This window comes from Pundamilia nyererei, unplaced genomic scaffold, assembly GCF_000239375.1.
Source record: "Pundamilia nyererei isolate P.nyererei 1_Seehausen unplaced genomic scaffold, PunNye1.0 scaffold00062, whole genome shotgun sequence".
NCBI lineage: Eukaryota > Metazoa > Chordata > Actinopteri > Cichliformes > Cichlidae > Pundamilia > Pundamilia nyererei.
Window position 1 is genome coordinate 3,298,474 of NW_005187463.1, and position 26,129 is coordinate 3,324,602.

At 40.7% G+C, this 26,129-nt stretch overlaps 1 protein-coding gene and 1 long non-coding RNA gene across 3 annotated transcripts in view; one reads left to right on the forward strand and one right to left on the reverse strand.

The window, feature by feature from the left end:
* LOC102195401 (stromal membrane-associated protein 1-like) overlaps positions 1-26,129 on the forward strand; it is a 114,583-nt gene that overhangs the window by 84,193 nt on the left and 4,261 nt on the right. For both annotated transcript variants that reach the window (XM_005735151.1, XM_005735152.2), the window contains one exon: positions 14,179-14,239. In XM_005735151.1, the coding sequence (XP_005735208.1) occupies positions 14,179-14,239 (61 nt within the window). The remainder of the gene's footprint in view (positions 1-14,178; positions 14,240-26,129) is intronic.
* LOC102195221 (uncharacterized) overlaps positions 12,721-26,129 on the reverse strand; it is a 26,905-nt gene continuing 13,496 nt past the window's right edge. The window contains exons 2-3 of the long non-coding RNA XR_311789.1: positions 13,007-13,222; positions 12,721-12,925 (exon numbers count right to left, since the gene is read on the reverse strand). This is a non-coding gene — a long non-coding RNA (uncharacterized LOC102195221). The remainder of the gene's footprint in view (positions 12,926-13,006; positions 13,223-26,129) is intronic.

The window sequence follows — 26,129 nt, forward strand, 5'->3', positions numbered from 1 at the left end:
TGTGTGTGTGTGTGTGTGTGTGTGTGTGTGTGTGTGTGTTTGTTGCCAGGGTTGTGATTTGATTAGGTATTCTTTCCCTGAACAGCGCCGTCATGCATCAACCGTCAGACCACACCGTGACCTTCCTCAAGCGCTCCAGTGTGTGTTGTTTTGTTTGTGTCTCTGTGGATGCATATATTTTGAGTGTGTGTGCGCCCTGGGCTTGGTTTGTGTGAGTTTTGCGTGCTTGCACATCAGTATGCATTACTTGAATTTGTTTGTTCTTGCCTTTATCTATAAGAGTGTGTGTTTGTGTGTTTAATCACGTGAGTGTGTTAAATGCAATGGTATCTCCATGACTGTCAGATAAATGTAACTGGGTGGAAGAGGTGCGTGTGTGGCAGCTTAAGATCTTCACTCTGTGACAAAACCTTTTAGTGTGTGTGTGTGTGTGTGTGAGAGAGTGAGAGAGTGTGTGTGAGAGAGAGAGTGAGAGAGTGTGTGTGTGTGAGAGAGAGAGAGAGTGTGAGTGTGCGCCTTCGTGCGTGTGTGCCACCAGCTGAGTGACAGATCGTGTCGAATGGTGCGGAACTGCAGCAGCCGAGCACACTTCACAGCCACTGACTTACTGCGGTGCCACTCAGACACACTCTCACACACACACACACACACACACACACACACGGACTTTGTTATGTGTCTCCGGGTAGAGATAGCAGACTGCTGACTTTATGATATGGATGCCTCCGTCTGTGTTGATAATGCATTTTCAACACACTTCTCCTCACTCCACTTCTAAGCACATAATTCACGCACACATCTGGCCCTCCTCCTCCACCTCACTACATCTCCTCTTCCTCCCCCAACTGTCCATCTTTTGTTTCTTCCATTACTTTACTCGTCATCAGTCTTCATGTCATCTTTCTCCTCCATCCCCATCCTTCCTTTGTCATCCTCTCTTCCTATCATTTATCTTCCCTTTATATCTTTTTTCCCCTCCAACTTCTCATCCTCTTCATCCTTCCCCACCCTTCACATCCAGTACTCACCTTTCTCCTACTAATTGGCCGTTGCTCCACTCTGCCTGCACGCCTCCCTGTTTTTTCCTGCTCCGCTCTAACCCAATTGACCTCTCTGTCCTCCCTTTCTTCCCTCCTCTGTCATCTCTGGATCTCCTTTCCCCCCCCTTTCTTTCCTCCCCTCTTTAATGCAGCTGTCTGTCTTGGGCGTCACTTGTTCATCCCGTCATGGCAGCTTTATTATTCTCTTTCATAGCGTTAATAAGGCAGCTGTCAGCCACAAGAAGACAATCCACTCTCAGCAGCATAACCACAGCTACTAATGTTCTCTGCTGCTCCTGATGGTGACATGGCAGTTTCCTTCACTAATACAATAAAAGCCACTAATCAAATTAGTACTTTTCAACATTATGATTAGGGCTGCCACAAACGATTATTTTGATAGTCGACTAGTCACCGATTATTTTTGCGATTAGTCGATCAGATCATCATCCATTGGATGTAAAACTACAGCTTATTGCACCAGCAGCATCTGCTCTTATATAACTATCATTAGCTTACAGCTTTAAGTGTTTAAGGTGCTAACTAAAAATAAAGACAAGATGATAGTTTATTAAATTTTAATGAAATTTACAGATTGTTTTGGTGAAGTTTAATAAACTTCTTGCTATCTAAAATATAACAGGACACCGGAGTAAATTCTCGAGCATCTCACACTTCTGATAATCAGCTGTCTGCTTGACGTTTATTCAGCTGTGTAAAAACTATAACTTTAATCTCAGCCAAACCGATTTACTCAGGAACAAATAAAATACTAAAAAAAAGCCAAACAATAACATTAAGTTATCTAAGTGACTCATATATCATGTTTAACCTGACTAGCGAAAGACGGCGGTGGGTTTGAAAACGATTTGCCGGGAGTCCGGTGTTCTCGCGGCTCTAGTTAGCCTTGCCCCCGGCTCGCTATCGAGCTAGTGGGTAACAGATGTCTCCGAAAACGTCGGAGCGCTTTTGAAAATATGTGGTGTCTTGATAAACTGAGCAGATATTTGAGGTTTACACAGCTACATTCTCGCCTGAAAATATGTTAAACGTTTATTTTGTGACCCAGAAAGAATAATAAGAGTAAAGTTAAAACTAACTAGCTGCCGCCATTGTTGGAAACTTAGCTGGGCCGCGCTATGAATTCTGGGACACAGCTTCTTCTTCTTCTTCGGGGTTTAACGGCAGCTGGCATCCTTGTACATGCAGTGCTGCCATCTTCTGTTTCAGTCCGTTATTACACTCTTAAATCCTACTACTCATTCCTGCGTCCTTTGTGAGCTTACAAAGCTTCAAACGACGCGTCGACTATCAAAATCAGTCGTCGACGATTTTGATAGTCGACGTAATCGTGACTAGTCGACTAATCGTGGCAGCCCTAATTATGATGCAGTACAATACTCACTACTCTGCCATCTTGGGTTTTCTTTTTCTTTTTTGTCCCCTTGAATCGTTCATTTGCACATAGAAAGTCGTTCTTGACCTTGCTGCTGGTGACTTCATACCAAGCACTATAGAATAATGATTGGGTTAAATTTGTAAATAAAATTCTTTCAAAATTCAGGGCCTGCATCCTGTGTAGTTGCATCTTTGCTTTCACTGCTTCTTGCCGGCTACGCTGCATACTGCCGTGTCGTACGCCTCCTCGTGTTTATTCTTCCTCGTTCTGTTATTCGTCCTCTGTTTCTCATCCCTTGGATTTGTCTTCTTTATTTCTCCTTCACTTGCTCGCTTCCACTCCCGCTTTCCCCACCAACCGATTTCCCGCCTTCATCTCGTCCCACTCGTCTCCTTCCACACTATTTGCTTTTCCTCTCGCTCTCTTTAGTGCTGTTTTGTTCTTTGTTTGCTCCATCACCTCACTCTGCCTCTTCTCTTAGGATAAGACATTTGTTTCATCTGCTTCTCCTACGTGTGAAAGAGGACAGTAGACTGTCTGCTGTAAAGTGGCTGAATGCACTCTCAGCGGGTCATCGGCCTGTGTGGAGTCTCAAATTCATGTTTATATATGATGAGTTTATTCGGAAGTTACAGCAACTGAATTAGTTTTTTTACCCTTCAGCCTGAAATGTTGGTTCACTTTGTGAATATGAAAATTTGAGAAAGATGTCACCTAGGGGTTTCAAATTGATACCACATGTGCATCTTTTAAAAAATCTCAGACATCTTTTAATATCATTTACTTTGACCTCAAGGTCAAGGTCAGAGGCCTAGTTTTGAACATGATAAGTCGAGAAAGATGATGTGTAGTGTGACAAATATGCAAAAGAAATCAGGCAAATACTTTTTCGTTGCACTGTATGTAAAGAATAATCTGTGTTAGATATTTAGGACCACGATCCATGGGCAGACATGGGGACGCACTGTTTCAAGTAGTGGCTGTTGCTCATGAGAGTAGCAGGTCATCTACCAACCTGAAGGTCGTCGGTTTGATCTCTGGCTGCTCCTGTCATGTTAAAGTGTCCTCGGGCAAGATATTAACCCCAAGTTACTCTCGGATGTGTTCATCTGAGTATGAATATTTGATAGAAAACACTTTGATGTAGGAAAAGAAAGTGCTTGTATGAATGGGGGCTCAAGTAGAGTAGACGAGTGCTACACAAGAATGAGTCCACTCATTTTTTTTAAAGTAAAATAAAGGAAGAAAAGATTTGCTCCCAAAAAGCCACTGACAGCAAACATATGCTCACTTACATGCACACTAGTAAACATTTACAGCTGTGTTTGTGCTCTTACACAGATGGGTTCAGTAGGTTTAAAATGCTGCTTGGAGCCAAACACCCTCCACATGAGTAGTAGAGTTTTGAGCCGTGCTCCTCGAGCAGTTAAACCAGTGTAGGCAAAGGGTGTGTTTTGCATATTTAATTGTCTGCACTTATTTCCCAATATTCATTTAATCTGTTCCAAAATATGTAGTAGTTCTGATGAAACTTGATGATTTAACTTTCTGTTTAAGGCATTGTTCAGTGGGATAGTAATCTCCATAGCATTTTAATTTCAAACTAAACTAAACTATATCGTGTGCCCTTTTAATATAATTGCGAACACCACATTATTCGCACATTATTGCATTGTTATTCAGCGGCCCAGACAGCAGCGCCCTTTTTTTTCTGTCTTGCACGTTGTTTGACCTGTTGTGCTGAAGATGGTAGACATCCATAAATACTAAAGGTCATGCCTCTGTGTGCATGTACAATCTGCTGTTTTCCCTTTGAGATGTCAGCCTGTGCTGTCCACTTAATATAAGCTCAGCGGAGAAGCGGAAATGCCAGGTATGCTTTCCAACTCCTGCTTATCGCCTCATCAAGCACTTTCTATAACAGCATTATTTCACACTTTGATGTAATTTGAACGCGGCATGTACCTGGAGAATGTTAACTCCAGTTTCAGGCAACGAGTGAATGAATATTCATACACAGTCTCAGGCAGCTCGTTCCCAGATCATGTCCAGGTCTTTGCCTTATACATTTTTGTCTCCTTTTGCACTTGCTGTCATTGGTATTTATATAATATATATATTATAAAAATATTATAAAGTATAATATATCTATTTTATATTTGAAATTATATACATATGCACTATATTATATTAAATAAGATATATGTTACAGTGAAGTAGTGAGCCGACCTTCATTTCTTTATATTTTGTTAGATAGGGTTCTGGAATGATTCTCTTCTTTGGATGTTTCTGCCTTTTGTTCTGTTGTCGTCAAAATGAATCCACACTGCTTCAATAATGTTGACGTCAGGCTCTGAGGAGCATTAGCAGTGTGTTGTAGACATAACTGCTGGAAAAATCAAGCTTTTGCCAATCAGATGCTTTCCAAATCGTATTGCACGGTAGCTCAAAATCTGGTGGCACTGTTCTGCATTCATAATTACATCAGTTTTGAGCAGGTTCACACACCACTGACTGTCTCCCCAAACCACGACAGAGCCTCCAGCATGCTTTCACAGACGAGTGTGTAGACTCTCCTGACCACCTTCATACATATTTAAAGATTTGTGTGAAAAATTCTACATTTTGGATTCATTCATAACCTGTTACCACTGAACTTCAGTCCAGTCCTTGTGTAATTTGGCATACCTCAGCCTTTTTTGTAGCTTTAACTGAAGAAATGGGAAAAAATTATGTGTTTTTGGCAACAGCTGCTAGTAACACAGTGCCTAAAGATACAGTTCAAAGTGGGTTCTCGGCTACGTTTTCTGTTATGTGTAGACGCAACACTTCACTGGGTCAGTGTTGAGTGGCTCACAGTAAATAAATTAATAATAATAATAATAATTCCTCTCAAATGGACTGGACTGAAAATTTGAAAAAAACGTTTTTGGTCTTTAATAATTGTTCAAAACCACTTGAAAAAATTACAAGAAAATCTGGTTGTTTGGATACTTCATACAGTCCCGATAAAAGTTTAAGACCATTTAAAAAATGGCAAAAATATCATATTTTGCATGGTTGGATCTTAACAATGTTCCAAGTAGACCTTCAACATGCAACAAGAAGAAATGGGAGTGAGACAAAACATTTTATGAGAGTGCAATTTATTGAAAACAACGCTTAAATTGAAACAGTACCTCATGCCTTTGACAGGTCAAATCTGTGCAAAAATGTGGATTCATTGTCATTATCTGTCAGGTGGTCACACTGTCATGACAATCTGATGGCAAAGGCAAAAAAAAAATTCCTTTTTTGAATGTGGTCAGGTTGTTTGTTGAACTCCATAAGCAGGGTCTCTCACAGCGCGACATCACTGCTGAGGTGGGACGCAGTAAGACAGTCATTTGGAATATTTTAAATGATTCTGAGGGTTATGGAACAAAAAGTCAAGTGGAAGACCCAAAACAATTTCACCAATTGGCTGTCCATCAAGACACTGGACGATCCTCGACCCAAATTGAGGCCGTTACTGGTGCCAACTGTAGCCCCACAACCATCAGACGGCATCTGACACTCAAGGGCTTCAAAAACAAAAACGTCTTCAAAGGCCTCGTCTCCTTGAACGCCACAGAACTGACCGTTTGGACTTTAAGCACCAAACATGCGGCATTGAAAGGTGGAAGAAAGTTTTCTTCTCTGATGAGAAAAAACTTAACCTTAATGGTCCTGATGGTTCCCAACGTTACTGGCATGACAAGCAGATCCCACCTGAGATGTTCTCTACGCGCCACAGTGGAGGGGGCGCCATAATGATTCGGGGTGCTTTTTCCTTCGGTGGAACAATGGAGCGTCGTTAAACAGCTGCAAGCTATGTCCAGATGTTGCAGAGAGTGTCCATTATGACTGAGGGTCCTCGTCTGTGTGGCAACAACTGGGTTTTTCAACAGGACAGCGCTACAGTACACAATGCTCACAGGACAAAGGACCTCTTCCAGGAGAATAACAGCACTCTTTTGTTGTGTGGCTTCATTTTGGCTGTTTAACATCGCTCAGCTTGATCGAAAGTTGCAACAAAGCCACTAAACTGGACCTTGCGCTGACATGTTGTGTCTGTTTTTACTCAGCAACTTCTTGTTAAAGGGAGGTAGATTAGACTGAGCAGGCAGTGCTTCACTGTCACTTGGCTTGTCTGTTGAGTACATCAGGGAGGAACTTACAGCAGGCTGCGCCCCAGCGCAGACGTTCCGTGTGACAGCCGTCAGATGGTGGCGTTGACTGGTGTGTATTTGACAGGTGATCTGATTTGACAGCAGCCATAAGAGAGTTTAGTTTGCTTGGTGCATTTCATTCAAACTGCCATCGCCATCAAGTAAAGACTCTATTCACCTGTTTGGGGGGCTGGTTATCGATTGGCGTCTCCCTTCCAATTCCACATTCTCTCTTCAAACGCAGCTGACCCTGACAGCCAGTCACAGTCTGTCGCTGGCCGTCTGTCAGCTGCATCACTTTGTGTCACCTCAGATAACTAGCATGTCTTTCCAAATCCGTCCGAATATACAGAAGAAAATTTAAGCTTTTCACCCACAGTGATATTTAGGATTTCCTTTTTTATTTCTTCTCTGTTTCACAGCTGCTGTGTGGGATGTAGCATTGAAAGGCTATGTAGTCTCAATTTTGTCACACTCTGCATGCTCTGAAATCAAATGGACAGGCATACAGTAACACGCTCACTTGTTGCTGTCTTCTTGCAAAGGCCCGTGATGGACTTAAGAGAATTTAAGACTAAAGTTCGATCTGTTTTTCTGTGTAAATTTGATAATATACAGCTTTGATGACAAATATTTTAGATCATATTAGATCTTGACTGAATCTACAACATACTGATGCTGTTAAGCCCGGGGTCTGCAACCTTTAAGACCCAAAGAGCCATTTGGACCCGGTTTGCACGGAAAAGAAAACACTGGGAGCCGCAAATCCTTTTTGACATCTAAAATGAAGATAACACTACACACATTGTTTTTTACCTTTGTGCTTTGTATAAACAACTATAGTGTGTTGCTTATGAAATCCATCAAAGGCTACAAAGTAAATGCAATTTTATTTATTTAATGAACACATTTTGAACTCTTAAAAAATTATAACAAAAAATAAAAACATCCAGTTGAAGGTCTCTTTTAAATGAATTAAAAAGCTGAACTTAAATTATCCATGTCGCAAACAAAAACTGATCCTTATATCGCCTTTGGGCTTTCGGATCATGTAGAGCCTTGACCTGAATTTTAAAAATAATCGGAAAAAAGTGAATAATAAATATTTGCAAAATATCTGCATAAATATTTATTTTACCTGGTTAATGTGTATGGCGGGGCGTGGCCTGCAGTGCCGCTGCAGGAGAGGTGGTCGCACCTGAGCGTCATCCGCAATCAGGCTTTGCCGTCTTAAAGTCTGCGCTCTCTCTGCTGTTGTGTTATGTGTCGGGCTCTGTGTTGGAAAGCTAAAGCCAGCTGCATGTGTACAGCAACCGTGTGTGAAAAGTGGTTAATAAAGAGAAGCTGTAAAGCATGTTCATGCAAACGTTGTCGGGTCTGCCGTGATATGTTTACAATGGGACTCCTGCTCCTAACCTCTGCGCACAGCTTGTGCAGACCGGGGCTGTACGAAGTCACTTTCATCTTTACGCAGGACTGTAAGCTGCCGTCTGTGAGGTGTGAGCGGGTTTTTTTTATATTTGTATTTTATCATTATCTCTTTTATTGAGAAAGCAATTGAACATAACAGTGGTATGGCTTTTTACACTTTTTGCTTTCACATTTTTTAGATTATAATTGAAAAGAAAAAAGAGAAAAAAAGAGAAAAAAAGATGAGAGATATGACAAAAGAAAAGGAAAAAAAAGACTTGCGTTAGGAGGTAGCAGAGCAGGTAAGTTTGCATAATACTCCGGGCTTTAACGTAAAAAAAAAAAGCATGGTTCATAAAAAATCACACCTCACAGGCTTAACATGTCCATTTAGACCATATCCTGCAAAAGGTATCCCTGTGAAGTTTAAGAGAAAATGACAATTGTTCCATCGTATAGATCTCTTGTACAGAATGCATCCAATCTTCCATCGTTGGTGGTTCAGGCTTAAGCCCTCTCCTCGTAAGGGGCTTCTTACTTGCAGCCAGTAGGATATACAAGAGTCTTCTATCATTGGAATTCAGTTTATCCACTGGTACATTACACAAAAATATGGTCTCAAAGGTTAAAGGAAAAACAAATGAAAAAACATTTTGGCGAATAACTTTGCAATCCCAAAAGATATGGAAACCATCTCCCCCACATCTCCAACATTTGTCACCAGTTCCCCGATATCTTTGTTGAGCAGGTGTGATGAAAAATTTCCTGATGCTTTCTTCAGCAAAATTCATGCCAAACATTAGACTGAGTGGTAGCCCACTGTATCTTGCATGCGTGGCCCCAACATTCCTCTATAATTGACAAATTACCTTCTTTTTCCCACATTGCTTTAATATACATAGTGCGGTTAATACAGAAAAATAATACTCTTTGACAACTAGAGGGTTCATCGTTAGCAATCCTAAAAGCACACAAAACAAGCATTTTATCAACACAAGAAAAATCCTGAGAACCTTCCAGTTGCATTTTCAAACTAAATTGAATAAGCTTTTAATCAAGTATGGTACACTTTGTTAAAAAAATGCTGAATCCCAGTTGCCTCACCATTTGCTGTTGCAGAGCAAAATTTGACATAAGGGTCTTCTTTATATTAAGTTCTATGAATAAATAAATAAATAAACCAATTAACAAATTTGCAAAAGTGATGAGAATTTAATTAATGGTGGCCTTGAGAGGTCAAACTGCAATTTAAGAAAATGCCACATGAGAAGAAAGAAAAGCTCTGCAAAAGCACACGAAACACAACAGAAGGTGAATAAAAAGTATTGGAAATTGTGAAAATCTGCACCAAAAACACAATAGACTGAATGTTTTGGGTCCAACACAGCTGCGAAAGTGACAAGCTAGCAATAAACGGCTAATAGCAAATATGTAGCTACAGTACTGTGTGACTCGTGCAATTAAAACATACATTACCTGCATCTTTTTCTGTCACAACACCAATGGATCGTTTCAGTGAATCCTTCTCATGTTGTAGTTTCTGTCACATTAACGTTGCCCCAGAAACACTCCTGTTGTGCTTTATTTCTGTTTTGTTAGCTTTTGCAGGTGTTTTCTTAAGTTGCAGTGCCCTTGACCTCTCAGGGCCACCGTAGATTTTGGTTTGAATTGTTTTTTCTTTTTTCAATCCATTATTTACAGTGTTTTCTCTGTTTACTCTGTCACCATTTGCTGCCTCCCACCTCCCCAATCCCTTTTTATTCTTTTATATTGATTTAAGATTTATCTCATAAGATAAACTGGGAGGATTTTTTAATAGAAATTTTCAACATTTCTAACTGTACAGAAATTTATCATGCAGTTATTGGCCACTAACTTAAGTGAATCTTACTAATATGTGTTCCTCAACCTTAGTTTCATTATTGCTTTTCCTTAAAAATTCCATAGAAGGGTCCTTTACTGTTTCCCAATATGAATGCATTGCACAGTCCAACCTCTGGCTGCTGTACAGAGATGCTCCTTCCTTCTGCAGTTCATGCGCTGCTGTTCACACTTTGCTGCAGTCCCAACACACATCAATTTACAGCCAATGCATTCCTGATTAGGCATGGACACAGTAATTGTTTTCATTGCCTTGGATTGGAACAACATAGAATCGAATGCGCTCCATCGATCTTTTGTTGGGGGGCCAATTGGGTTTGTTACCAGTGTTGTAGATCTCTCTTGGCCCAGGCATTACCCTTTTAGACTCTCTCTCTCTCACCACTTCTTTTTCTCCGATGTTCCACTGTCTGTCTCCACACCCCTTCACTCTTGTGTCTTCCCTGAACATTAGTCCCCATCTTTCTCTTCCTTGCTGTCGTTCTTTCATTAGCCGCTTTCCTTGTCTTCTTCTCCTACCTGCACTACTTTCCAATTCTGCTCAACTTATCAGGTTTAAAGCTAAATTAGCACGATTACATATCAGTAACCAATATCACCAAGGTAGTATATCCCTGATAAACTTCTAAAATATGACAGGCTGATTGAATAGAGGCCATGAAAGAGCTTAAGGAATGATGATGCGAGAAACATTATGCCAAAAATGATGCTGTGCATCTTGTGGACATGGCCACCATCACGGCCAATAGAACTTGTGTTAAAATTCGTCTTCTCTGTTCTGGGGTTTTGTATGTCAGGACATAACAAATATCTAGTTTTTTACAAGCTCTTAAAATAAAGCGAATAAAACCTGAAATGAACATCATATAACATGTTACACTGTTGGTATTGATTTAACAAAAACTAAGCCAGAATGCAGAAACAAGCATGAAAATCTAATAACAGCCCATAATTATATAGCTTAGCTAGAACTTGACTGCATGCTGAGGTGGCAGTTCAGCCATTTGATTCATGTCACAGCAGCTCATGAGTGAATGAACATGGTGTAATACAAGTACTTTAAGAAGTACATTTTTCCAAACACTTACATTTACTTAGATTTACTTGAGTAGGGTTAGGGGTTGCCACTTTAGCATGCAGTCAAGTTCTATACTCTTGCTAAGGACCTACTAATTTTATTCAGGTGTTGCAACAGGGACACATGGAAAGGTTTCAGGATACCGGGCCTCGAGGACTGGAGTTTGAGACCCCTGGCTTAGACTTTCCAACGCCTTGATTCTTTTTTTTCTTTTGTTGTAGAATTGCTGCTGTGGGAGATAATCGTAACTGGCCTGGTTCTTACACAGTGCTTTTCTATTCTACTCGACTACTCAAAGTGCTTTATACAGCATCCCTCATTCACCCATTGACGCCTATTGATACCAGCCTTTCTTCTACGTCCAATTGCTGTCTATCTAACATTCGTGCGCATCAGAGAGCAACTTGGGGTTCAGTATGTTGCCCAAGGGCACTTTGGCATACACACTACAGCAGCCAGGGGATTGGACCAAGAGCCTTTCAGATAGTGTATAACCTGTATTTCCTGAGCCTTGGTGCCAAGAATCTTTCTTTGTATTCCAGAATGTTGATTCTTTAGTGGGAGAAACATTTGTCTCTCATTCAAGTCACTCCCTCAGTCTCCATATTGGAATTTCTTTACTTGGATGATCGACATACCATTGTACTGTATCACCCCAATCATGCCTGGGATCTTTGTCCTGTTTACAATGACCCAACTGTTAGAGTGAATTGTTAAATGTTGTCATTTTTATGCTTGCCAACTCTGATGAAAGAAATTCCACTGTCCTTCCCCCCCCAAACTCTCGAGGTTCTGGATGGGGGGCTGTAATGTTTTATTGCAGATACATCCTATCTGGAAGATCTGCTTCTTTTGATGTAAGCTTCCTGCGTTTACGACCCTTTGGTCAGCAGGAGGTCTGACACACACTTAAATACAGAAGTTCACACATATACATACAATGCCTTGTCTTAGAACCATGTGGGCGTGGCTTTGTTCTGAAGTGGTTTGTGTGAACTGTGTCTCAATAAAAAGGGCAGCAAGGGAGGTCGTCGTTGAGGTCATTTTCGTGGTGGACACAGGCCTCCCTTGTGCAAGTGATTGATCGATCGACTGTCTTGTTTTCTTCATGATGAATAAGTCTCTAGAATTAGCGGGGCTTGTGGAAACACAGACCCAACACCAACTTTGGCAAGGCTTTAGAAGTCGGAAAGATGGCCTCGCATGACACTAGAATACTTACTTACGCTGCCTGTCATTCGACTTTTAAGTACCCCTGCAAGTCAGCCAGCAGACTGAGAGCAAAGTGCTCTATTGGGGTGATACAGTACAATGGTATGTAAGATAAGATGGGGGCTAATTATTTAAGACCTTATATATGAGGAGAATGATTTTAAATTTGATTCTGGATTTCACAGGCAGTCAATGAAGAGAAGCCAATATCGGGGAAATATGTAATTTCTTTCTAGTATCTGTCAGTACACTCTAGAGCATTTAGGATGAATTGAAGGCTTTTAAAGGAAATTTTTAGGACATTATTTGAAAGGTAACATCCTCTAGTTTCTGAATATTTAACATCTGTCTAAACCAAAACCCAACAGCTAACAAAAACTGACTCTGCTGCCACAGATACCAAGTAATTCTGTAGGAAAATGCGTTCTGACAGTTGTTTCTGTCACAGCCGAGAGGGCCAGGCTGTGGGTGTGGACTCAAATGCAGACACAGAGGGAGGCAAAACGGGCGTGAACACAGTGCTTTATTTATAGTACCTAGTTAAATTACAAAGCAGGAAACTATGAATGCTATGAACTGTGGAAGCTATGAACTGAGAACTGTGAGGCCAAACTATGAACATGAAACTCTGAGTGCTATGACTAGGTGCAAGATTTCATAGACGGATCCTGGGAATGGAAAAAGGGGCAGCGGCTTGGGTGGAGGTACACAGTCACTATAATGAGAAGAGACAGGCAGTCAGTGGCGGTCTAGTGAATCGTAGCCGAAGGATTAGACTGTGGTGGTTTGGGCTTACGCGTTGCAGGTGAAAGTGTCATGTGAGGAGGGGGTGTCCAAGGCGGTCCGGGTGAGGAGTGTCCAGAGAGGGTCCAGAATATACTTGGAGCAAGGGACCTGGCAGGCAGGCAGGTGGAGTCTTATGATGATAAGGAAGCAACCAGATGACAGAGAACCAGCATCCAGGCAGAGATGTGTGTAGTTCAGCTTGTGAAGCGTGATGGCCAGGTGGGTCCTATGGCAAAGAAAACACGGTGAGGAGAAATGCAATTGTTAAGAGGCTCTCACAAGGGCTTGGCGGCGTAGCAGTAACGTGAGTTAGCAGTAGATCTGGCAGAGGTCTGTTGTGAGCGCTGGTCTTATATGCTGGTGACTTGATTGGAATCAGGTGTGAAAGCTGATTGGAGTCTCTGCCTGAAGGTGGAGCCCAGCAGAGTGGAAAAACCCTGCACTCACCTGGACCAGGACAGTTTCTCTCCAATTAAGTTCAGTGATTGTAGGATAAATTCCTAAAACATATCTCAATATAATACATATTGAGCTGCACCACAAACCTTATTCTCTTAAGTTGGGATTAATTCCTTTCTTTTGCTGATTCACTGCTTCACTCTGTGAAACACAACATTTAGCAACTGATCCTGCCAGCAGGAATGTACATTACATCAGCCCGTGCATATATGCAGGCTAGTAAGTCATTAAAACATCAAACACTTCATGTAGTGTCGTAGCAGTCAAAATTGCCTCAGGATCCATAGATGAAATCATACTCTCCACTGAAATCAAATGTAATAGAATTGTTGAGGTCATGTTAGTAGGGTGAGTCAAAATGCCAACTTCTTGGTTCTGCTGTGGAATACTCGATGGCCCATATAATGAGGATATGATTAACTAAAAGTCATCCTGACAAACTTGCAGTAGAAAAGGTTTGCAGACTATAGCTGCATTAAAAGGAGATTACTCATCTTAGGGCCAGTTGCTCTCATTGATGATCCAATCTAGTATCTTTAATAAGGATCAATATTGGATTGTTATACAGAATCGTGAAAGGTCTAGTCTCTATGGATGTAATTACCATCTACAGTCTAGCAATGTTATAATTTTGGTCAAATACCCTGCTTGAACAAATCAAATATTATATTTTATATCAATATTATATATATATTTCTCTTTTCTCTTTGTTCTCCTCAACAGGCAGAGTACAGAGGCAGTCCTAAGAACGGCACAGAGTCAGCCGTGGACCTGCTGGGTCTGGGTAAGCCATAAACAGCCTTCTTACAGCTCACAGGATAATAAACCTTAGGCTATATGCTGACTTGTCAAACTGTATTTAAATGTCTGCCTAATGCTTCTGACATGTTTGTTAAACCACTTAAGTTGGAAGATGTTATAATATTTTTTGATTGATATAGCAATGACTGGAGGTTAAGTAATGTCTGACGTCATCAGAGGGAGGTTTCATGCCGTCAGGCTTTATTTGGATCATGCAGAGAGGGCTTTCATTACATTTTGATGACTTGGTATACCATCTGGCTGTTAATGCATCAGTGACTTCAGCCATGTAAGCCTACAGGTAAAACCATCGAACAGTCTACACACTGATGTACCCGATGCAGATATCAAGCATGTAAGACAAAGTAAAATGAAGCAGGTTTTACTGGATATTTTGTGATGTGAGTGGTAACCACAGGAAATGGATATCCTCGACTGAGTCATCAGCTGAATACAGGGGTTAAAATTCTCGAGCGTTCTGGTGTTTTAGATCATTATAGGACAATATATGACTATGTATAATTATGCCTGTGGTAAATATTCTTGCATGTCTTTTTTAACTCTCCCAGAGAAAACATCTGCTCGTACATGTGTGAATCTAGCCTGGAACCACATTTCATTTGGGAAAAAAAAAGATTTTTGAAAAAAGTGTATGTTGTGGTGTAAAAAAGTTTGCAGTAATTTGAAAAATGCACTGAAGCAGGGATCTTGTCTTTGTTTTCACATCATCATCGTGATCTAATGGGCTAGTTAGTCGATTGTTTCACATCAGTAGACTCATTACATTGCATATTGCTGTTAAGAAACCACACGCGTCAAAGACAAGCATCAAAGAGTAAAGCTTCTTTGAAGCTTTGAAAGTTGTGTTTGACTTGAAATCCGGCAGCCTAATTGTATCAGACTGAGGAACCAGCGAGTGATGTATTTTCTGTGGACGGTCCTTTCATGTAATGTAAATGCGAGGATTTACATTTGGCAACGATCGCATTGTGTTTCTGAAATGGGTCATGATTTCTGGGATGGCCATGATTCATTGTGCTTGTGTTACTAGTTTAGCATCTTATACAGAAAAAATAGTAATAATAATAATGGATTGCATTTATATAGCGCTTTTCGGGACCCCTCAAAGCGCTTTACAATACCACTATTCATTCACTCTCACATTCACACACTGGTGAAGGCAAGCTACAGTTGTAGCCACAGCTGCCCTGGGGCAGACTGACAATACATCGAAGAAGTGGGGACATCTTGCCCTTAGTGGTGCAGCATCCCTTCCCCTTTTACATGCAGATTCATAACCATGGAAGAGAGAGATGGCAGAAGGATCAGCAGATACAACATTACAATATTTGATGTCTGAGTCCCACGTAAGTTTTGTTGCTTGGTGTCTAACTAATCTTAAGGCCCTCGCATGTCCTTCAAGATTTCTCTCATTCTTAGTCACGCAATGAAGACTCTTCAAAATCACGCCAAACACAGAGACGTCTAAAGTTTTGGACATGAACAGAAATCTCGCTGAACTCCAGAAGTGGATAAATTATTGAAAAAAAATCAATTTACTACGACACAAAGGCCACACGCGCATGATTAAACTTGTTCAAATAAGTGATGTGTTGGCTCAGCTGGGATTATATCATGAGAAAATGTATCCTACAGAAAAATAAATATTTGTCTCATCTTTCCTGCATTCTGCTTCACTTTCTCTTTCTTTTATGTAAATAGAGACATTTCCACTATCTGCTGATGCAAAAAAGATACAAATTGAAGCATAAACATTTAGCAAGAGACAGAAAACTGATTCTGAAAATCCTCTACATGCCTCTTCCATTGGTGTTTTGTTTGTTGTCTAATCACAAGCAGTTTCAATTCATGTCCAAAATATATAATTTGTCCCTGCTTTAAACCCTGATATTGGCAAAGAACAAACACGTATCGACTGTAAAGCGCTCGGGGTCTGACCAACAATCGGTCTGACTTTAATGCCTACTGTGGGCAGCAATCTACTAACACATGTGGTGTAGTATAAAACCAACAGAGAAAATAATAAATTCACAAATCATACAAGTGTTAACAAAAAAGCCAGTTATGATTTAACAAGTAAAACAAGTAAATGTTAAAAATAGTAGATACTATATAGCTACTATATTTACACATGTTTTAAAGACCAGGGAAGTTGTGATATTCCAGTAATGTTTAGCAACTGGGACGGTTTTATATAAAGCACTCAACAACAACATGTAAAAGCCACAAAGCTATAGTTTTAATTTAGAAGGGGGGATAATCTAGACACATTTTTGGACTGTTACATTTTAGGCCATAACATCAAAAAATGTTCAAGGGCATTAAAGGCTTCACAGCCACAGAAGAATAAGGATGTGAAGTCCTGGCTGAAAAAAGTAAACTACAAGAAGAACACTCAGGAGCTCCTAATGGAAGCAAATAACCACTTTCCAGACAAGAAGTGAACATTAGAGATGCACTGAAATGTACAAGTGGACTCACAGCGTATCCAAAAAGTATTCACAGCGCTTCAGTTGTTCCACAGACGTCTTCCAAAATGGATTAGATTTATTTTTCACAATACCCAATAGTGAAAAAGTTCAGAAGTGTTTTCATGAAATTCTTACAAATTTGTTAAAACAAAGAAAAAAATATGATGTAGCGTGTACATAAGTGTTCACGGCTTATAATATGCTGTTAGCCTGGTTAGTATAGTGGTATCAGTACCACAATACAGTGGAAGTAATTCATTGCAAGTAAAACTTCTGTGTTGTTGGTATTTTGTGACACAGTCTTTACAGATCCTTCGCTTTGAGATCTGTCTCAGAGAAATTGTGGTTGTGTCCCTGTTTTTAGTTCAGCAACTGTCTGCTTGTGTTTCTTTGCTTTGCTTTATGTCTCTGCTGGTGGTTTGGTGGTGATGTCCTTGGGCTCTAGACTTTAGGCAGTCATTGACTACAAAAGAGCTTCATCCGTATATTACAAAGAGTCCTTATATTTAAAATTATATTATTCGGTCCATTTATGGTTTAGCCTCTGAAAATGGGGAAATATGTATAACAGTGGATGTAATTCCTAATGCTTTCATTAAAGCCCTTGAAAGTCAGCACTCATGTCAGACTTTCAAGGGCTGATATGACGCCGCAGTGGAGGTGAAAAGGCTGGAGTGCCCACTCTGGGTGAGGGATGAGTTGCTGCCCCAAGTGGAGGAGTTTGAGTGTCTCTGGGTCTTGTTCACAAGTGAGGGGCGAGTGGACCATGAGATCGAGTGATGGATTGGGTGGTCAGAAACTCTGGGTAGTGACAGACAGAATGAGGTCACAGAGACAAGCGGTTGAAATGAGTTTATAGATGGGGTGAGGAGCTCGGTCATTTGAGAGGGGCTCGGAGTAGAGCCGCAGGTCCTCCACATCGAAAGGAGCCAGTTGAGGTGGTTCAGGCACTTGACTAGGATGCCTCCTTGATGTCTCCTAGGTATTCCTAGCATGTCCTACTGGGAGGATGCTCTAGGGCTGACCCAGGACTCAATAGAGAGATTATATCTGTCAGCTGGCTTGGGAACATTTCTGTGTCCTCCCGGATGAGCTGCAGGAGGTGACTGGGGTAAGGAAAGTCTGGGTTTCTTAGCTTGGACTGTTGTCTCCGTGACCCAAATCCCAAAGTGTCAAAAATGGGTGGATGGATGAATGGATGTGGGGATAACATTTCATAAATTGTGGTATTCTCAAAAAACTGAAGTATAGTTGTCAGGTTAAGTTCAGTAGTTCACTGCATTGGGTTTTTGGACCAGTTTCTGGAGGATTACAAGATAATTCTGGGAGGTCATGAAATGATTAAGAAAAGTGAGAGTGCATCCAGGCTAATTTCTTTCATTATTTTTTTTGTGACGTCAAAGAGTTGTAAAAATGTTATGAAAAATGGGGAAAGTCTTTAAAGTAATTTAATATTTTAAAATATTTCTATAAAAGTAGCAGTTTGAGTAATAGGATGAGGATCAGTGAAATCAGCTGGTGACCAACAGTTGAACAGGAAAAGGAACAAAACCACCACATGATTGGGATCAGATCTTCAAAAAACTTTACAATATAAGGCGCCTTGAGCCTCCTTGTTGTTTTTTGGTGCACTATAAATAAAATTACATTGAATATATAAACCTAAAATATTGTTCAAAGTCTATTTTTAAAGCAAGTATGAGCTATAGCTATTATAAAAAGTCCAATATTCCCTTCTCAAAAACTCACATTTTACTTATTTAATTGAGTCCGTTTACCCACCTTTACTGCTATCTGCTTTACTGTGTTGGGTCCTGCAGTTTTTTTGATTGATACTATTTCTTGACCCAAATGCTCTATGCCAAAGCCTGTGGGTAAAACTGCCAGGCAAAATCCAGACAACTGACTTGTTTCTGCCTTTACGGATTCCACATCTATTACGGCTATATATTAGAACATGGGATTTGGTGCCCTTTAATTCACTCCAGTTGCCCCGTCCAGCTTCCACTGGGCAAATCACCCAGGAACTAATATAAAACGCCTCCAAATCTCCTGACCTATATCAGAACTTCTTATATCTGATATAATTTGCCATCAGATCATGTGCTCAAATGCACCACATTCTCTCTGGAATTTCTTACAAATACTCAGACTTGCAGCTTCAAGGTGGTCGAGAGGTATTGTGTATATCCAGCATGAAAGCATTTTAATGACATGTGTGCTTTGCTGACAAACACAACAGCACAATGGCCAGAAAGATTGAATGCATCGAGGATATGACATTCAAAAAAGGTCACAAGCTGGATTCAAACCTGTGACATTTTGGGTAGACAGTGTGCGTCTTGGCCCATTAACCGCCAGACTTTTTTGCTCCATGCTTGTTGACCTTAATCCTGAACAGCAACAAGGCAGAAGAGGCAGCCCGGGTCGCTTTAGGGTTTTCACCATAAATTTGTAATGTGCAATCACCCTGTGTTTCCCCGATCTCGGACCATATTATGTCGAACCGAGGTGAGGGTAAGCTGCACTGCCAGAAAGAGAGTCGGTGAAAATGGCATTGATCAGAAAATTTCCCGACGGCAGTGTGGAAACGTGAGAGTAGTCACCCTGCTATAAATAACTAATGCTGCACACCTTACAGCCATGTAGAGTGGATGAGATTTCACACATAATCAATAAGTCAAACATGTGGCTGTGTGCCTTCAGCATCCCCCCGCCTCTTGTGTTTATCTTTCCCTCTATGTCTCTGGTTACATTACTCTGCAACCTTCAAAGAACCTCCTTTGGTTTATGTGTCTGTTTTCGTCAGTTCAGTTTGATTCTGTTTGGTATATAAACTGTGTTAGAGATCAGATGAGTGTCCTTTTTCTTCTTTATTTTTATTTAGTGTGTGTTGTATACATTAAGAAAATGTTACCTAATTCATTTTATCAACTACTGTCTGAAGACATTGTAAGGCAACTTAAAATGAGGCATTCCCTGACCTTCTCAAGTGTCTAACAGCTAGTGGAGTGAAAAAAGTCATGGCATATTTTCTGCAAAACTTCAAAGGACGTGATCCTCACGCTCAAGTGCGTCTCGCCTCAGTGCCTCTTTTCTACTTCCAGCATCAAAAATGAGCAGCACTGGCGAACACTGCCTTAGAAATGGAGTCCACTAATCACTAACATCAACAAAGGACAACAAAACTCCACGTAAAAACAACGAAACAAACAAATATGGCATGAGATAAAATTTGTTAGTGAATGGCTTTAGTGGTTTTTACATATTCAGTAATATTGGAGTGTACTCTGAACTCAGCTGAAGGAGGAATGGTGAGACAGAATAGTTCAGACAGCAGTGCCATGTGGAGCTGATACGAAGCTTTCAGTGTTTGGATGCTTTTTGCCTTGCTGGGTAGTCTTTGGCAACGTGCACAGCTTTTTGTTTTCGGTTCTGTGTGTGCATCATACAGGCAAATTAAAAACTGCTAGCAGATTATTCACCTTTGTGCTGATTGAACCCACAGGTAGCAGGATTGTGCAACAGGTGTCAAGCAAGTTAGTAATAATTATTTTGTAATATCTAATAATATCTATATGTTATACCTAAGTAAATCCATCTGGCCAAACAGGACCTTTGCCTGGGAATGGACAAAAACACTTAATATCTAATGTCAGCTATTTTATCCAAACTCCTGAGGCTGGTAACTGAGCTGACCATTACTTTATCAGCTAACATGACAATTTGTAGCTGGTAGCTAAGCTACACCCAGCTGACTAACGTTGTCTTGTTTGCTAACGTTATCACTTAATCATCCAAGTGATCCTTGATATAAGCATAATGCAAAATTACTAGTGCTGTCAATGTTAATCTCGTTAAAATGAGGTTAATGCCATAACAAGCATTAACGCAGCAAATCTCCGTTAGCACTGTAGGGGCACTAAACAAAGAAGTATAACTAACCTTTGCATAGTGATAGCTAACATGTTGGCAATTACCCAGCTGTAACCATCTATATCTGACATACATATCTTGTTTTGTCTTATTGTTGAGCAGCTGAATAATGGCTGCAATTTTTTGTTCATCGCTTTCATTTGTGGAAACACTTTGAAACCTATCAGCCAATTGTGTTACCACCAGATGTTTGTTTTTTTGGGGGGGGAATTCATGAAGATGCTGCTCTTCTGGCCTTTTTACTATCAGGGCAGAGCAGGCTGTACCTGCTGCGGAGACTCAGGTCATTTGGAGTGGAGGGCCCACTCCTGAAGACCTTCTATGACTCTGTCGTGGCTTCTGCTATCTTTTATGGTGTGGTCTGCTGGGGCGGCAGCATCTCTGCTGGGGACAGGAAGAGACTGAACAGGGTGATCCGAAGGGCCAGCTCTGTTCTAGGATGCCCTCTGGACCCAGTGGAGGTGGTGAGTGACAGGAGAATGGTGGCTAAGCTGTCATCACTGTTGGACAACATCTCCCACCCCATGCAGCAGACTGTGACAGCACTGAGCAGCTCCTTCAGTGGGAGACTGCGGCACCCACGGTGTGGGACGGAGAGATTTCGCAGGTCTTTCCTCCCCACTGCTGTCAGACTCCATAATAAAGACTTTAACTGATCAAACACACACATCCACACATGTGCAATAACACTAAGTGCAATAATCCTTTCTGTCATCGTTGTATTTTTACTCAGTTGTATATAGCATTTGTATTTGTATTCTATTTTTATCTTATTGTATATTTATTTTATTGTATTCTACTGTATATAGTATTTTATTTTATTCTATTCTGTACAGTTGTGTACTGTATTTATTCTTATTGTATCCTAATTTTTGCCTCATAACTTTTGCACTGTCCACTTCCTGCTGTGACAAAACAAATTTCCCACGTGTGGGACTAATAAAGGTTATCTTATCTTATCTTATCTTATCTTATCTTATCACAGTACTAGGAGTGGATAGATCAGAGTGAAAGATCAGAGCACAATGTCCAGATTGGTTGGAGTTGACAGAAAGATTATTCTGACTTAGATATCTACCCTTTTCTACCGAGCTCAGCAGAAAAACCTTCTAACACTCAAAAATATATTCAGCCTTAAGGTGGATCTGTTGCACCAGCAGAAGACCACAATGGGTTCCACTCCTGTGAACCATGAAAATATATCTGAGGCTGTGATGGGCTTAGGGTAACTGGAAAAATATAGTCTGGTCTGATGAATTTCCATTTTCGCTGAGGTTGCAGATGGTAGACTCAGCGTGTGCAATCAGCAGCATGAATGCAGAGAGCCTGCCGTGCATCAACGCTCTGGTCTGGAGGTGGTCATTTAGTGGTGTGAGGAATGTTTCTTCCATCTTCCCTTAATCCCAGTCATTGTGGTTTGGCGAGATGATTGCTCTGAGTATTGTATCTTTTTATGGCTACGGTATCTTGTCTTCCATTGGCAGCATAACATGATATTGTACTGTGAATGGACCTGTGGGGTAGAGCATGACATTCAGAGCTTTGTGATCATGGAAGAGAATCTCAATGGAAAGCTTCCGACATTTAACGAAATTGATAAAAACAAAGGGCCGAGGCTGTTTGACAGATTAGTATGTAGAATTACATTACACGCCATCAGCTCAAAAGTCTGACTGGGCTGATGGGGCAACACCACAGGACCCTGCAAGAAGGAGGGGCCAGTGAAAATCACTGTCAAACCTCGTCATGTAATGGGTGCTCATGTTCACAGCATGAAGTGGACAAGGTGTAAAAGTTCCACTGTGTATTTAATTCGTGATTCTATATACATTTTCTTAGATGAAGTTCAGCTCGGCAGATATTTTCTTTGTGATTTTAAATTTAACTGACTAAAAGAGCCTTCAACACTTTTGCCTTAAAAACTTAAGGTGCATTCTGGGAAATTTGCACTTCCTGACCTTGCTGACCTGACCTCCCTGTCATGTGTGCAAAGTTCCTGCATACTTGTTGATGCTAACAGTGCAGCAGTTAGTTTTTTGGTGAGTTTGAGAGTGCAGGCATTTTACATTATGTTTAGCAAGCAAAGCAAAAGAGTACTTAAAGGAGAGAGGATAACAGGATGAAGACTGGATTTGAGATGACGATCTGATGAGTGAGGGGTTTGATTTTGTGAAGGATTGAAACATTGATGCCACTTTAATGTTGAAAATCTGCATTCATGCTGTAATATGTGTGAGTGATAAATGTAGAAGCTGGTACTCTTGAAACAATTGCTGAGTGAGAATTTCTATAAATGAGTGTGGTTGTTATACAGTCACCCATCCAGTCAGTCTCTGAGGACCTGTGGTTAATGGGCTTCTCTCATTTGTTTGGTGCTTTGCAACATTACAAGTGTCTTTATGTTACTTTAGCGAAGCTAAATCTGTTTTATGCTTGGGGTAGCTTGGTTGAATAAGATAGTATGAGTAATATTATATAATACCATGATGGTGTTATAGCATATGCTTATGCTAGATAGATTTGTCCATTCCCCCAACCTCAGACTGCGGTTATTGTCCATGGTGCTATTTAAAACATTACTAATTATTCCAATATGCTATTGTTTTTTACCCTTAGTGTGTGTGTGTGTGTGTGTGTGTGTGTGTGTGTGTGTGTGTGTGTGTGTGTTTGTTTGCTTGCGTGTTTGCTCTGGTTCAATGTGGCATTAAGGGCCCAAAAGAATATCTGCCCCCAGGGCCTGTCACAGAGTTGTTACACCTGGCCATCAGCTATGAGCTCAATAAGAAAGCAGCATGATCATCTTTTTGACAGTCGAAAAACAAAAGTAAAAATTTGTGGAACCAGGATTTATTGCAGTAGTGTGTAAGCCATGCAACCCCAAACCAACCAACTTGGGTTTTTTTCTTTTCTTTTTTTCACACAACAGTGGAATTATTAAATTCATTTTCATTTAATCCAATTTTAATTTATTTATTTTTTTCACTATTCTCAGCTCTGTATGGAGTCAGTAAGATGGGAGCGCTCTAGGCTCATAGTTGTGGCTTGTTTATATTATAGTAGTAGCAGTCCAAGATGTTAAATATGTAGTTGGAAATGTGGGTCTATTTAATGACATCCCCTACTTTTGGCACAGTAGAAAATAAAATGAACGTTTAGAGCCATCTGAGGTGCTTAAGCTCACATGGATTGCTTGTGCAAGCACTGCACTGAAAATGAGTGAAAACCTTAAACTTAGACTATTGAATGCTTACTTCTCAAGAGCATTTCTAAAAAGGACAAGGATGAAAACATGGAAAAAAAATTAAGGTGTGGCTCAAGACTTTTGCACATTACATAAATGTGACTGGGGAAAATAGGAACCCAGAGATAGTGGTGCACTGGTTACTCTGAGTCCTTTGACTGCAGGACATCCTCACTTTGCACATTGATAAATATTCTTTGGAGAAGTTGCTTCACAACACCAGCATCAGCAAGTAATAAATATTTTCTCTTCAGCCTTTGACATCAGTGGAGACATGGGAGGAGGTGGTTTCTCACTCTTCCTTTATCTTCTAACAAACACATTGCAACTGCAGTTGCTCCTACCATGTCCGTTTTCCACTCTTGGCTCTCTGTAATGACTCTTCCTAACAGCAGCTAATGGCTGTGGTCACCAGCCGGGCTCGTGCTCTCTTTTCTGGACTCCCAGAGTCACTTAAAGGGGAAGTGGGGAAAACTTAATTTCATGCCCTAGTTGGGACTTGTGTTTTGAGGAAGAAAGTGGGTTGAATTTGCATATCTCTGCCTTCATGGCTGCATTAAGATGTTGGTGAATAACTAACAATTGCAAAGAAGTAAAGTCATCTGGTCTTTTGACCGATGGGGTAAAACCATCAGAGCGTTTTGTCATAAATATGTCTCATCAGGTTATTGCATCAAAAGTAAATTCGAAGCTTAATCAAGTCAGATATTTTACCACATGTGGTGCTGACCTTAATGTGACAGCTCTCCCGTGCTGAATGAGACTGTGTGTGAGAGAGAGTGAGAGCAAAGGGGTCCCGAGTGATTATGAAACACACCCCCTGCCTAAACTATTGGTCTGTTTCCATGGTGAAGTTGAGAGTGCTCTCAAGAAGCGGCTCCATCCCATAATAAGGGATGGCGGGCGCAGTGCCTGACATGGCAGTGATGATGAGCCCTATTCTCCCTGCAGCTCATTTCCATGGCAATGGCTGAATGAAATTTTGGTAATGGAGGGGTGGGCTCAGACTGGTAGGAGGGTCACATCTCTATTTTTCTCCCTTCTGCCTCAGTGTCTGACTTGTATCTGTCACTCTCATCAGACCATAAAGCAGTTATCATAATTATGATCGATGTTATTCTTTATGCAAATTCATCTTTCTTTTTTCTTTTTTTAAAGTAAGTTGGAAGTGATTTAACAGTGAAAGCCAAAGCCAGGCTCATGAATGACACGCAAGGATCGTAAAATGTATAAAGGGCAAAATCGCTAGCTTAAATATTGGGACGTCACAAAGCATTAATTTGAAAATGAGGTTTAATAAGTGGCTTCAAAAGGATGTCGAACACGTCTTTCTGGCCTTCTTGCAGGAAATGCTTTTCCTTGTACTGTGCTGTCTGGCTAAAAGAGCTCAGACTTGTTCACACTTTAAAAGGGCTAAATTATAGATGTCTCATCACTGTGGTTATATAAATGACCTCCGCTGCGAGCTCTCTCTTATACACACACACACACACACACACACAGACTCCCTCTTTTCTATTTATCACGCTCTCTCTCTCTCTCCCTCCCTCTCCCTCTTGTCTGTTAAATGACAGCAGTACATAGTGTACTTTTTTTCTCCCTTCAGCACCATGGGAACTGCTCATTCTGGATGTTTTTTCTGCAATGATACTGTCTTCAACAAAACTCCAAGATAAACTTAGAATATAATCTAAATGCACCAAAGGCTTGAAGTTCTGTGGCGGTTCAGCTTTGAAGGTGGATAATCGAGGATCTGTGCTTGCTTATTTTTGACAACTGTCCTGTAACAAGTGTGAATGCATTCGGGAAACCTGCATTTTCTATGAATGCAGCAGACCTATGACAAACGGAGGAACCAAAAATAAAAGTTTGTTTACTCTGTGCTCATCGTGATAGTTTGTTTTCAGATCCTGAATTTTTGATGAATTTGTCAAATGTCTGATACCAGGGTTCAGAACAGTCATACTCAATGTTCTTTATGTCTGGAAAGTTGTGTTTGACTTGAATCCAATTAGGCTACCAGTCTTCAGTCTCTGACTGAAGAAATGGTGAGTGATGTATTTTCAGTGGATCAACCTGTCACGATAATGGGACGATTCATATTTAGTGGTGATGACATTGTCTTCTTGGCTTTCCGAAACTGCTGTCATTCATCTGGCTTCTGGCAGCTTGCTAGGCTCTGGGTTTTTTTTGTTGTTGTTGTG